Source organism: Acinonyx jubatus, chromosome B1 (assembly GCF_027475565.1).
Source record: "Acinonyx jubatus isolate Ajub_Pintada_27869175 chromosome B1, VMU_Ajub_asm_v1.0, whole genome shotgun sequence".
Lineage (NCBI taxonomy): Eukaryota > Metazoa > Chordata > Mammalia > Carnivora > Felidae > Acinonyx > Acinonyx jubatus.
Genome location: NC_069382.1, coordinates 106317019 through 106332330, shown reverse-complemented (window position 1 = coordinate 106332330; position 15312 = coordinate 106317019). Strand labels below are relative to the sequence as shown.

Here is a 15312-nt window from a genome sequence, read left to right as displayed (position 1 = left end):
ATTTATTTATTTATTTTTAAAATACACAGTGCTGAAACACATGTAAAAAATCTCCTGTGACCCCGAGACAGAAATATTAACATATTATTTTGGAGAGAAATATATTTTGATGGAAAATATAACTGCTTGTTCTACATGAAATATTATCTGGTTGTTACAATTCTCTCTAAAGCACGGCATTTATAGGAAATCAAAATCAAGATCGTAAAAGAATACTCGGATGCCTTGATAACAGTAATCGGTAATTCTTTATAATCTGCTCTAAAATAGACTTGGGATGTTTCCTGCATTTTATATTGTGCTGCACATAAAATATGCTTCTGTTTGTTATCTTACATATCTGATTCTATATTATTTCAGCACTAAGGAACTTAAAGTTTGGTTCAGGCTATTCATGTTGATGTTGTTCTATGCCTTACATCTGTCTTTTCTCTACTTTGTCTTAAGAGCCAGCACTAATCCAAAATGCACTGCACCTGCTATTAGATTCCAGGAACTTGGAGATTGATATACACGAAGAAGGAAAGCTCATTAAGCAGCCCAGGTGTATGAAAGTTCAGCAGACAGCACATGGAGAAGTATATCATTGCAGTTCCATTATACTCTACTGTCAATTTCAAGTACACCGCTCTTTAAGGCACATATTTTTTGTTCACCTGAATTTGCAATTGACCAAAATACAGGCAAGGGTTAGCAAGTCTAGACTCTGCTTTGAACTTTGGAAAACATAGATTTTCTGGCTCCAGTACTGCCATTTTAAGACATTCTAGAATTTAAACATCTTTAAGCATATCTGTTAAGAAACTTAGAAAATTCTATTTTCATATTGTTCTTTGCGTAACATAAAATTAAAATGAGTTAAAAAATTAAATCCAGTAGAACACATTCATTTCAAGCTTTTATAGTTACTGGTGACACCATCTGATAAGACTCCAGACTTCCTTTATTATTGTCAGCTGCTGCATATTTTATAGGTTAGTGTCTCAGCTTGAATGATGGTGGGTTACCTGGTATAAGCTGTTTCACCTCATACATGATTAAATTATATTTCTTCCTGTCTGAACAAAGATTATATTGAAAATACAGGAAGGATTCGGCACCAGGGAAATACATGTTAGTATTTGACAAGTGTGGAGCAGTGCAGGAAAATATCAATATGTGATGAGGTCATGATAGAATCTAAGAAAAATAAGAGGAAGTTATCTGAATGTTAAGTGAACAGATACCTAGCTATTCTTTTGAAATGCCACTCAAATGGCCCTCATATCATTTAGTTTTCAATTGTTAGATTCATTTGGGCAAAACAAATTGGTATTCAAGGATATGAAGAAACCCTGTTCTTTGCTGTTTCCTGAATCAAAAGTTTCACACAACAGTACTGTTACACAATAGTAACAGGAGTTCATATGTGAGTCAAGATGTAAAAATATATTCCAATTTGTATTTTCTGTTTTATGGTAGATTAGAAAATAGTGACATATTTTATTTTGTTTTATTTATTTTTATTTTTACAATATTTATTTTTTTTTATTTTGAGAGAGAGAGAACGAGAGCGAGAGTGAAAGAGAGAGAAAGAGAGAGCAAGAGCAGGAGCAGGTGAGGGGCAGAGAGAATCCCAAGCAGACTCCATGCCCAGCATGGAGCCAGATGCAGGGCTCGATCTCATGATGCAGGGCTTGATCTCATGAACTGTGAGATCATGACTTGAGCCAAAATCAAGAATCAGATGCTTAATCTACTGAGCCACCCAGTTGCCCCTATTTTTATTTTTTTAAGTTTATTTTTTTTTAGTAATCTCTACATACAACATGGGGCTCAAACTCATGACCATAAGATCAAGAGTTGCATGCTTCTTCCAACTGAGTCAGCCAGGTGCCCCAGAAAATAATCACATTATTTTAAAACATGTATAGAAGCAGGATGCCAGCTAGAGTCACAATTTATAAAACTGTTGAAAATGCATAAAGAAAAAAAAACATCAGAGACTTTTGAGTACAGAAATGATACAGATCTATTCTAGAGGGCACAATACAAAATAATGCAAATTTCTAAGTTGGACAAAGAACAAAACTGCCTTGATCTTGATGTAGTTTGTGCTGCCTCATCCCTTTGTAATATACCAGTTTTTTTTTAATTAAATATATTTAACAAACAATGTTACATTAGTTTCAGGTGTATACATAGTGATTGTATAAGTCTATATGCATTTTTATTTTATTTTATTTTATTTTATTTTATTTTATTTTATTTTATTTTTATTTGAGAGAGAGAGCATGAGCAGGGGAAAGGGGCAAAGGGAGGGAGAGAGAGAGAATCTTAAGCATGCTCCATGCTTAGTGCAGAGCCTGACACAGGGCTCGATCCCACGACCCTGGGGTCATGATACGAGTCAATATCAAGAGTCAGACTGTCAACCAACTGAGCCACCCAGTTGCCCCAACAAGTCTCTAGGCTATACTGTGCTCACCACAAGTGTAGCTACAATCTGTCACCATACTATGCTATTACCATACCATTGACTATATCCCCTATGCTGTGCCTTTCATCTCCATGACTTATTAATTCCATAACTGGAAGTCTGTGCCCTCCCCTTCCCTCACACTGCCTTCCCACTCCCCTTCCCACTCCCCTTCACCCCCTTTGTCCACCCCCTATCCTGCCTACCCCCTGGCAACACCAATTTGTCCTCTGTATTTATGGGTCTGTTTCTGCAGAAAGGTTTGTGCCTTTTTGACTGCAGAGCAGAGTTGTAGAAGTTATAAACCAGAAAAAAAAATACGTGGAACTTTTCAAGGTTATTTAATCCAGTCCCCTTCCTTTAGGCAGATGAACTCCCAAGGCAATAAGAAAGAACTATATAGTTGTTGATTCTATTTTAAAGTACTCTAGAGAGGGAGATTCCAGGACATTCCCTCATATACTTTTTCCAGCTTTTATTAGCCTCATAGTATGTTTACATACAAATGAATCCAGAAACTACCAATCTATTCAGAATAATTCTGCTAAATCTGTCAGTAATATTTCTTTCAGTATACTGATGATGGAAAATTTTTTTCTTGTCATTACATTTCCATTAATACATCTACTACTGAATTTCTTCCCATTTTATCTCATTCTTTTATGTGTATGCATGTTGATAAGTTACTCTTTCTTCTTTTCCTCTGACCTTACAATCATAGAGTATAACCAAGTTTATAATGCTGGTTTGTAATATTTAAAATTAAACCCACTTTATATTTTTTAATGTTTTACAATGAAAGAGATATACCTAGTGTCTAGCTGAGTAAGAATACAACCACAGATTTTTAGCATCAAATGAGATATTAAAAGTAATAGATTCCATATTCCTACAACATTTCTGTTAGGGCAATTTCAATGACAAGGAACTTAATATGTCATGATGCAGGCTATAAGATTTTCTGGCAGATTTAATCTAGTCTTATATAATATTTATTCTTATACAATGCTGTAATTATGCCACTATTTTCTTTGAAAATAATTTTTGGGGTTTTCATTATTTCCTGTTAAATTTTGTCTTGCTAGATTTGGTCTATCATTCCAATGTGTTAAGAAAAACTGGATGTTGATATTATTACCTGGAGTATTTACTCTCACTCCTATCTTTGTGTCAGTCTGTCTATATCCCTATCCATCCATTCATCAACATACAAAAAACCCAATAGGACAAACAAAAATCCATAGATCATTTACAAATTCATTGAGAGAATTACCATACAAGAGAGATATAATATTTGCTAAGTATAGCATTCTTATTATGTGAAAGTATAGATCATCAATTAAAAAATAAATTAAAGCTAGATTGGCCTTTAATCTTACAGTTTATACTAATACTAGTGATCACTTATCCTACTTATAAGTTCTCGCAAAATCACTTTTCCATATTACGAGTCAATTGGAACAGTAAGTAGAGGAAGCGATGATTTCTGGGTGATTTCATGGGTTTTGAATGCCTCCTACTAAAAACATATCTTCACAAGGGACTTTGATACCTAAAATAATGCATCTCTTGGGAACTGGTTCTGTTAGAATATAAATATTCTTAGAGTTAGCATATTAAATTCATATCAACTGCATATCTTCACATCAACGAACTTACAGATTTTTTTTCTTCAGCATGGTTTTGGTGAAAGAGTAAGGAGATAATGTTACTCTGACAAAGAATTAAGTGATGGCTGGAGAAAAATAATAGATCAAAGGGGAAGGCTGGGTGTCAGTATGATATTTTCTCTTTTTTTTTCTTTTTTCCTCACTCTATTCCTGTAAGCCCATTCCTTGCCAGACCTGCTGAACCATCTAACCTGCAATTGTAATTAAACAGTCTGAATATTTCTTTTCTCCATATCAGTGTGAATACTGATCATAGCCCATCACCTGAGATGCTTCTCTATTTGTAATAGGACACATGCAAAAGAAACTTCTAAGCTTACATTGCAAGCTTCTTCATTCATCACTTCCTCCTCTCTTTCTGTGTTGCTCATTTTATTTCATTCACTTTCAGACTGCTTCCCACATTAAGTCTTTCATTTGGTGTGATTAATTTATGTGTCAGCTTGACTGGGCCATAGAGTACACAGACAATTGCTCAAATATTATTTTGAGTGTGTCTGTGAGGATGTTTTGAATGAAATTAACAACTGAATTGGTCAACTGAGTAAAGCAGATGGTTCTCTCTAATGTGGATGGACCTCATCCAATCAGTTGAAGACCTGAATAGAACAAAAAGGCTCATCATCCTGTGAGTAAAAGAGAACTCCTTACTGATGGTTTTGAGCTAGAACATTGCTTATTTGTTTGTTTGTTTTTTTGCCTTCAGATTTGGATTGAAACATTGGTTCTTCCTGGATCTTGATATTGCCAACCTTTGGACTGGAACTACACCATCAGCTCTCCTGATTCTCAGGCCTAAGGTTAATCCTTAGGACTTGTACTAGAATGACATCATTGGTTCTTCTAGGTCTCCAGCTTGCCAATTGCAGATATTGAGACTTATCAAACTACATAATCACATGAGCAAATTCTTTATAATAAATCTCTGTCACCCTACCATCACTCACCCTACCGGTTCTGTTTCTCTGGAGAACACCGACTAATACGTCTTGTAACTTCTGCCTACACAGGTCTGGAACTAAGGCCCATTTTGATGGGTTCCATCAGATGCTGCCTGCCACCTGGCTCCCTAGATTGCTGAGTAGCATCAACTTAGATTGTTTATGGGTGTACACTATCCATGTTGTGAGCAACATTGTTCTTTAATCTCACATCTTTGTGGGCTGCCATTTGCCAGATACAGGCTTCATATTACCATACTTTATGATGTCCTATATTATTCACACTTTGACCATTGCTCTCTCCTTTACTCATGTATCCTGTTTTGAGTTCACCATTAATTCACAATGATCAAGTAAGCACAGCTGTGAATGGATGCAAAAAGCCTCCTGAAACTTCCCTCCTCTACTGTTCCATTCCACCTGCAATTAAAATCAATCTGTGTGACAGTGACAATCTTGTAAAAGAAGGTTTGCTATAGTTAGTGTTGTTTTGTGAGTTCACAAGTGCTAAAGGTAGAAATACTAGATGCCAAATAGTCCTCTATTTTATTTAAAAGGCCAACTATAACTCTCTGAATGATGCTTTATGAAGGGTACAATACTGAATTCAAAATTAAAAAAAAAGTTTTATATCCATCTTTTTAATGGAAAGTAGACAGGCATTCAGGTAATTTACAGTAGTAGCCATCAGACCTGTGGGCAAGAGTTTTAGGGGAGGCAATCATCAGTGCTCTGATACTTATCCTCTTCCCCTTAAGAAATGGTTAGTGCAAGTCAAGAGTGTAGCCCTGATATGAAAAAGGTAGGAAGAAGTGACCCTTGCCTTTGTGGAGATCAAATTCTCAATTAGTGAAGAAAGGAGTAAACAGAAAGGTTTCCCACATCTGCTTTCATTAACATCCATGTGCATACTTCAATTCCAAAAATAATACTTATAGAATATCTTGATATTTTTTTAAGTGTCAATGAGTTTGAATTACACACAAAACGTTGAGGTATCTCAGACTTAGGTCCATTAGCAATACCTCTGAGGCACATTGAAGATTGTCCAGTTCAACTAACTTGTTTTACAGAAGAACAAGCAAGTTCTGAGAAATCGCTTCTTGTGAAAGATCATAGAGCATCCAAGCTGTTCACCCGTTTAATATCACCCAAACACAACAGACCTTTTTAAAATTTTGTTTTGTTTTCAATAACTATGTCATTTGATGAAAAAGTTTTCTTTTTATTATTTTTGATTGATTATTTTGTATAAGGCATTTTAACCCCCACTTCCCTACTCCTTCAATCCAATTTACAGGTTTTCATTTTTACACAATGTAGGTTCATTTAATTTCTTCCGGCATTTAAAATACCTTATAAAATTATTTAAATAATTCATTTTAAACATACTTTCACCACAGACAACTGAGCTGTAGTTTTGTTTAATGCATGAATCTTTTTCTCTGAGTATGAAAATTTCTTACATTAAGTATAGCATATGACATACTGCTTCATACTTTTTGTGTGTACTGAGATGTAAAAGAGGAGATGCTTTTGTAAGACCTCAGAAATGAAATATTTATGGGAGAAAAATAAAAAAGCTGAAATAATTTCAGCATTATCTAGTTATAATATATTCCCACCTTGATATACTTTTACACACAACCAGGAAATAAAACTGTAAAACTTTGAAAGATGAAAGGACACAATTAAAGAAAAAAGGGCCAAACATTCTACCTTTGATTCCAAATAAACTTAGTGGAGATTTTAAAAAATAGGCCTCAGATGACCCTGGTATGCAAAGATAATACATAGCTACATATTTATTTTTAATTTTTAATTTTTTAATTTTTTTTTTTTTTTTCATTTTAGAGAAAGAGAGAGAGAGAGAGAGCACAAGCAGGGAGGGGCAGAGGGGGAGAAAGGATCTCAAGCAAGCTCCAAGCTCAGTGCAGAGCCCAACTAAGGGCTCGATTCCCCAACCCTGGGATCATGATCCAAGCCAAAATCAAGAGTCAGACACTCAACCTACTGTGCCACCCAGGTGCTCCTAGCTACATATTTTCAATGCAATTTTACATTGTGATCATTTTTAGAGACTGAATTGTGTATCTACTGATATTTAGAGCAATAAGCAAACTCAATTTATGGACAAAATATACATTCACTGATGATATTGTGAATATTAATTTTGGGCGAGAAAACTGCATTTTATTATGTCTTCACTACAATTCAAGAATAGAAGTCAACATTGAGATGCTATATTACATTGAGTTCTTAAATTCAACACATGCTTCTTAATAATTCTGTGTTATTCCTGATTGCAGATCATAAAAATTAAAAATCAAGTTCGAATAATTTGGAGATGTAGTCTAATTTCTTTCTAGTAGGGCTAGTATTTACCACCTTTTCTTGTGAAAGGGTTGGCAACAGAAACAAAAAGAAACACATATTTCAAAATCACATGTTATTATAAAAAACAAATAGAATACATACCGGGTTTAGAAGGATTGTGAGGAAAAGTTCACCTCCTCTGATACTTTTATCCAATTCTTGGGGTCCTCCTGGATATTCTTTGTAGAAAATAGTGTGGGTGAACAACCCACAGGTCTGTCGAGGGAGGACCTGAGGAAAAGGGGAGAAAGAAGAGCACACTGACATGACTTAAGAGCTCCACCACTGTCTCATGACTTCAGAGTCTGCAAACTATCATTTTCTATCGGAGTTCCTTGGTTGCTAAGGCGAAAATCTTACTGTAATCAAGAGCTGGTATTGGTGTAATTATCTAAATATTAAGGGAGTTGCCAGATCAATGCTATGGGACAGATAGGCTAAAACATTTTCGGGAAGTTCTAGAAATCTCACCTACCAGCTGAGTTATGTGAAAGGACTGACAAAAAATAAAAGCCTTCTTAGGATTAATTAATTTAAATATAGAGATTTTCCACATTTACATTTTTCATGGTATTAGGTCACTACTCTCTTTGCTTCTGAAATACAATCTTACATGGTACTCAGGTTCTAAGATTCAATTTTAGTATATGTGCTGCCGAAGCGAGCACTGGTTCTAAGATTCAAAAACAATCCATTTCCATCACTTCTTCCACTTTCATATGTTTTGTTTTTACTACACTGATTTTAAATTTTAATCACAGTAGTAGTCAAATCATTTAATGACTGCTTCTGGCATATTCTGTGGTTAATTCTGTTATAAATTTGAATGTTCAACACAGAAAACAAATAAGTAATTTTATTCCAAAAGTTTGTTTTGAATAATAAACTGCTTATAATCTAAAGGAAAATGCATCCAATTCAACAGAGTAACTATAATTTCATATATTCTTTGCTTATAATAGTTTGTATTAAATTCAAACTAAATGAACGTATGTAATATTGGTTAAAATGAATGTTTTTATTTTATGATATGTCAACATGTAACTTAATAAAGGGAAAACGATACTTTAAGTCTGATTCAAAATTACATAAGAGCAATTCTTTCTATACTTCCTGGATTTTTATGAATGTCAATACCACTGTTTTCATTATTAGTAGCTCCATTTTTAAATCTGAGACTTTTTAAATCTAGGATCTAGGTCTTCTAGTACTAGTTGTGGTTAGGCATGTGTTCTAGTGCTTTTTTTTGTTTGTATGTTTTTAGATAGTGATTAAATAAATAATAGATAGATGGATGGATAGATAGATAGTTCTAACAGCAATCTGAATAATGGATTGAGAAAATGTAAATATTTAAAGTAGGGAGAACAGTTTGCTGTTGCTATGATCTAGGCAACTGAAAATGAGAATATAACCTGAAGCCTCAGAAGTGGGGATGGGCATATTAAATGGACTATTTTATTTCAAAGTGAGGAATACCATATATTTTCCATTCCAATGAACACTTATAAATTCTCATCTAAAATTCATTTGATTCTATTCTCATTTATAGAAACTGATACAGCATTCTTGTATCATATTATTATTTTTTGAATCAACATATCTGGAAAAAATATATATACACCTCCACTTTAGTAGCATGCAAGGAAAAGAAAAAAGAAGAATAAAATAATATCCTAAGATACTCTTAAGTGTCTGAAAACCAAAGCAAACTGGGTGGATAACTTTCAGATGTTATTTGTTTGATTCTGTTAATAGTGTAGTGACTTGAGAGGCATTTGCTTGATCTATGGACCAACATTTTGCTTGGAAAACTCTCAATATGACCATCCAAACAAACAGACAAGGAGAAACTCCCAGAAGTATAGGGTCCCCAAACAAAACTTCAATTGAGAAACTGCAAGGATGATTCTTTTGAAACTCATTTTCAGTATCTTGAGCTTGTTTAGACTTTGCTAAAACCACCCACAGCAAGCCAATAACATGCAAACAACGTGTTAATGGGTGACCTGTCACCACCATGGTATGTTAGGAACTTATGCTATCATGTCACAGAGGTCTGTAGTTATATGTTGTATTTATTCCACATACAGATATTAAGAACCTTCAATACACATAGCAGTATGTGCTCACCATGATGTTATTGTGAATGAAGCCCTTTCGGTACCGTGCAGGTTTCAAATGTGGATATTCTTCAGTGCTGGTGACCTGAATACCCCAGACCTTCTTCCAAGCTTCATATAACTGAATATGAACCGGGTAGACCCCTGAGTGATGTGGTGCCACCGCGTAGCCCATGTTGATAGGGATTCCATGTTCCTAAAAGAAGGCAAGAACAACATTACATGGAGTGTGGTCAACTGAATTCCATTAAAATTGTTTCCATAAACATTATTTAACATACATTGAATTCTATGCTAAATACAAGAAATATAAAAACTAACATGGAGCTTTTGCCTTTCAGGAACTCATAATCTTATAGAACTCTGATTCTATCATAGACATAGTAAATACTTTGGCATGTGGTGTGTGGGTGATATTCATTCTGAATTTTGAATACTGAAAGTCTGGGGAGAAGATAGGAAGAGAACATGGTCTTTCCTTAGATAGTTATAGAAAAACAGTGTCACTTGAGCAAGTGCCCAAAGATGAAAGAGTGTGTGTGTTTATCTCTCTCTCTCTCTCTCTCTCTCTCTGTCTCTGTGTGTGTGTGTGTGTGTGTGTGTGTGTAATGTTAAAGACAACCAGAAAGGTAAGTCTGAACTATAAAGTAATGAGCCTTTACTATGAACTAAGGGATTTGGAAAAAATTCGATTTAAATAGTGTAGATAAGGAAGCTCTTTGAGAAATGGAGGGGCATGATCTGTTCTATGTTTCTGGAAGAAGGATCTAGTGAGAACACATTCAGATGAAGTAAAAGTGGGGAGGAAATGAATTGCAATGGCGCATTTTATTTATTTATTTATTTATTAATTTTTTTTTAACGTTTATTTTTGAGACAGAGAGAGACAGAGCGTGAACAGGGGAGGGGCAGAGAGAGGGGGAGACACAGAATCTGAAACAGGGTCGAGGCTCTGAGCAGTCAGCACAGAGCCCCACACGGGGCTCGAACTCACGCACTGTGAGATCATGATCTGAGCCGAAGTCAGACGCTTAACCGACCGAGCCACCCAGGCGCCCCTGCAATGGTGCATTTTAAAGGGAACATGGGTGTCCAAGCTAGGTTGAATTTTGGTGGTCCAATTTCATTTCATTTCATTTCATTTCATTTCATTTCATTTCATTTCATTTCATTAGTGTTTATTTATTATTGAGAGACAGAGAAAGACAGAGCATGAGCATGGGAGGGGTAGAGAGAGGAGGAGACACAGAATCCGAAGGAGGCTCCAGGCTCTGAGCTGTCAGCACAGAGCCCGATGCGGGGCTCTAACTCATAACCCATGAGATCATGACCTGAGCCAAAGTCGGAAGCTTAACCGACTGAGCCACCCAGGTGCCCCATGGTGTCTAATTTTAAAAGCCAGGGGGCAAATGTCATATAAGACCCAGTGATGATTTGAAGGGTAAAGGAAAAGCCAAATTAAGGTTTTTTCCTTGGTTTTGGTTCACAGCAGCTCAATTCACTTTTTATGAAACATACACTTTACTATGAAATGCTTGCCCTGGGTAAACAATTGAGTCTAAAGGAAAACAGGTATATATTTAAAATAAGAAAATGAAAAAGTTGTTGAAGAATGACATTAGATTGCAAGGTATATGATATATATCTGCAGTTTTCTAATTTCTCCTTCTTTATATTTCTCCCTTTAAATGCTTTTCTGCTTTATAAGACACCTTAAAGGATTGAATCTCATCAATGAGGTTATAAATGAGAGTGTATAGTATTATATGAAAGTTGATTGAATCAATAAGCTGAACACAAAAGTGTTGACAATTGCCATTAATATTTTCCATTATATGGCACACAGCATAAGAAAAGAATTCAGTTTGGCATAATAAGCAAGAAGTGAATGGATCAAATATCTATAGTGCCTAAGTCACATGTCACACTCAGCTCAGAAGATGGACCCTAAATATTTTGCTTCATTTTCCATCATTTTCCTTTCATAGACTGACTCTCATTGTATAGCCAAATCTACCTCTCTTTCATCAAGACTATGTGTTTTCTAACATCTATTACAATAAATGACTCTGTAGAAAGACTGAATTATGAAATCAATGCTATAAAATGAGCTAGAGTCTTTTGCTAGGCACTGGGGAAAACTAATTTCTTGCTGTGTGCAGAAGAAAAATACTTTCCCAGGAGCTTATACTTTCAATATAAGGCAAAGTTGGAAATGTCCAGTAACAAAACTACTTGGAAGCTGCCTACGAGCAGGTAGCTACTGTTATTTTGATAGATCACTGGGGGTCATGTACTGGGAAAAGCCTTAGTTCTCTTGGCTTAGTTCCATGTTGCCCAGTGAATCCTTGCAAAGTGTCCAGGTATCATCAGGTAGCCAAGTGTGGATACATTGGGTCTAAGATACAGATGAACTTCCTTATCAGAGAAATATAGGGTCAAGTGTGTTCAAACCTTTCTATCTGGTAAGTAGAACTCGTATGACTGATATTTAGAGAAGCACTCCTGATTTATAAGAAAGGAAAACCAATCTGTTATACTCTCATTACTCTTCCATGATTCATATGGAGGTTTTGTAATAGTCTAATCCCATGATTTGCAAATAACAAAATCAAGAATATATGAATCCTCATATCTGTACTAATCATGGTGCTAGTCCTCATTTACTATCCCCATATAATGTTTTATTCCAAACTTGGGGCCTACAACACTAGATAAGTATGTAAATGTCCTAGAAAGAAAGAGATGAAAAGTGAAATCATGAAGAAAATTGAAATATCAAACAACTATATCTCCTCAGGAAAAAAAAAAACATTTCAATTTTGACAGGTAGTAAAATGAATTGTAGAACTTTCATGAAAAACCAGAAGGTAAAAAGCAACTGATTTAGTGAGTAGGAAGGAAGGGGCAGTAAAAGGATTTTATTATATTTATTGATTTCTAGGAGCTCAATGTTATACTGCTCATAAGGTCATCTTATCACACTGACAACCAGAGCTCAATCAAAATAGTAAATCACACTAGATAATTATGAGTTTATACTTTTTCAATCTAAATGATAACACAAAATGAAAAGTAATTCCCTAGAAACTCTTTTTCTGTTATCAAGAAGCTTGCTGAACTGAAAACCTTCATACTTTACTGCCTAGAGCTTAAAACCCACTTCACAGAGATTTGGTCAACTAAAAAGTGAACTAAACATACCCTATAAACGATCACAAAAATTAACAAAATTTAAAATATTTGCTAATATGAATAAAGGAAGCATTTGAAACTATAGGAAGATAAATAAAATGGCAGAATAAACTAATTCAAATATGGTTTTTATTATTTATTAAAACAATGTCTTTATAGGATCTAAGATTTCTATGACATTGCAAAATGATATCACAGATATTTATAATTAAACTTGATTAAATTTTCCCAGTTACATTAAATTCCTAGTTGATTGGGAAATGAGATAATGTGGTAATTTACAGACTATATAAAAATAGGGTCACCAGTTTTCAATAACTGGAATAAAATAAAATGTATTTAGCATTAAACTTTCAATAGTAGATGAAATTATCTCATTTAATTTTTCTTTGTTCCTACTGATCATATCTGCTTACAGTTGATAAGTACATAATATTTATGAAGTGTTTTCACATTTTTCTAATGAGATCCTCATAAGCACCCTGTGAGGTGGCTTAGATGTTATTATCAAATGTGGAAACTGAGGCTCAGGGAAGGCAAATGACTTGTTCATGTTCCTAAATGTCAGAGCTAAAATTATAATCAAGTCTTCGAAATTCACAGATTTTACATTTGCTTTTCTACTAAGTTGTTACTACTGTGAGCTCCCACTCCAACCCCAGTTAATGATTGGAAGTACTTTATAGACAGAGAATTGATTCTAATACATATTTCTGAACTGTAACTCCTATCTACTCTATTTTCATTTGGAGAGGTTATAAAGCAAAATTCTACCTTTCCCAAACTTCTCCGCAGCTCTCACTTGTTATGCACTCAGCCAATTATTGCACTCAGCCAATTAGAAGTACTCAGGACATATTTTAGAAGGCAGTAGATGGGCAAATGCTGAAGTGTGGTAGCTCCTGGCTCTTGTTATTGACACCAAGGTCTTGAAAATAGGAGACTTTTCTGAGGCAGTATTTGGTGCCCATTTGCAGGGCAGCAGTAGAAACTTATGCTTCTGCCAGAGCTCCAGTGGCAGCTTTGGAAGTGGTCATTTCTCTAGGGAAACAGTTCTGTCTGGCTTTGTGAGTCCTTTGAGAGGAACAGCCTAGACTCTGCTTCATCAGCCTTTCTAAAGTTTTTGGAAGCACTAAAATTGCTAAGTAAAAACTCCCCCTGTTTAAAATAACTTCAAGTGGCTTCTGCTTCTAGCATGGAAACCTTACTGATACGGGTAGTTCTCGCTCCTTTATAATAAGTATGAAAAGTTTAAGGAGTTCACATGAGATGTCAGTGGTTTGAATTCTAGGAAAACAGAGGAGGAAGAGATTGCTAATGCAGTGCCCAATATTTCTTCAAGAAAACTCATTGATATATGGCAAACACCTATTTGTCTAGTTGGATACTATCATGTAATATATATGACTACTTAATTTTATGTACTCATCAGCCAGTGGTAATGATAGAGAAAATAAATATGAGACTAGTTTACTTAAATAATACCCCAAGTATTTAACACAGAACAACATGTGGTAAAACCATGTAAAGTAGGGAACATAAAGAAGGAGAACAAATTCTCTTGAAAGACCATTGCTCCAATGGATTAATCTTGATGAACACAAACACCTCTGTGTCAGCATGCATTGCAACATCCCTTTGTAGGATAACTACATACTAATGAATGGGCAAAGAGATCTGTAGGCATTACATGCAAAGATAGAAAGAACCATGGGTAAGCTTGAGCATTACCCTGGTGCTACCATTTATGATCAGTCAGTGCAGATACTTTTTTAGAAGACCTGATATACCATAGGGAGCCAGAGGAAAAAAAGAAAAAAAAGGGCTCTTGGAGGTCAGGAGAGATCCCTGGATCCTTCACAGATATTTGGACAGAAACCTGAATGGATGAAGGTCTTTGTACTAGGATGATGAAGAGCCAGAAAAATGGTATTTTTCCTATTATTATCTCCTTATATTTGCATTTCAGGAGATATTGCCTGTGAAACCAGCCCACAATACATTTAGGATGGTTTTAAGCACTTTTTTTAAGTGTTTATTTATTTTTGAGAGAGAGAGACAGAGTGCAAGTGGGGGAGAGGCAGAGAGAGAGAGAGATACGGAATCTGAAGCAGTCTCCAGGCTCTGAGCTGTCAGCACAGTGCCAGATACGGGGCTCGAACTCAAGGACCTTCAGATCATGACCTGAGCGTAAGTCGGAAGTTTCACTGACTGAGCCATCCAGGCGCCCCTATTTAGGATAGTTTTATATTTCCAGCGCTTAGCAGTATGCCTGGTACATCGATGGTGTTTAACAAATATTTTTTAAAGGAAATGATAAATTTAAAATGTTATTAAATAAATTTAATCATTTTATATTTAATAAATGAATATAAAAGGAAAATAAATAAAATAATGATTGCATAAATGAATAAATTCACTTACTTGAGTAACGATATAATGCATTAAACAGTATCCTGTTGAACATAAAGTACTGATTTGTACTCGGATATACACGACTTCTAGGGAGCGACACTAGTGCTAAAGAAAATAGATCTCATTATCTATTT

At 35.1% G+C, this 15312-nt stretch overlaps 1 protein-coding gene across 6 annotated transcripts in view; it reads right to left on the bottom strand.

Annotated features, from left to right (window-relative positions):
• The window catches only part of LOC106977308 (bifunctional heparan sulfate N-deacetylase/N-sulfotransferase 4), a 382499-nt gene that overhangs the window by 95596 nt on the left and 271591 nt on the right, over positions 1-15312 (bottom strand). For all 6 annotated transcript variants that reach the window (XM_053217011.1, XM_053217016.1, XM_053217014.1 and 3 more), the window contains 2 exons: positions 9579-9764; positions 7548-7676 (listed from right to left, as the gene is read on the bottom strand). In XM_053217011.1, the coding sequence (XP_053072986.1) occupies positions 7548-7676; positions 9579-9764 (315 nt within the window). The remainder of the gene's footprint in view (positions 1-7547; positions 7677-9578; positions 9765-15312) is intronic.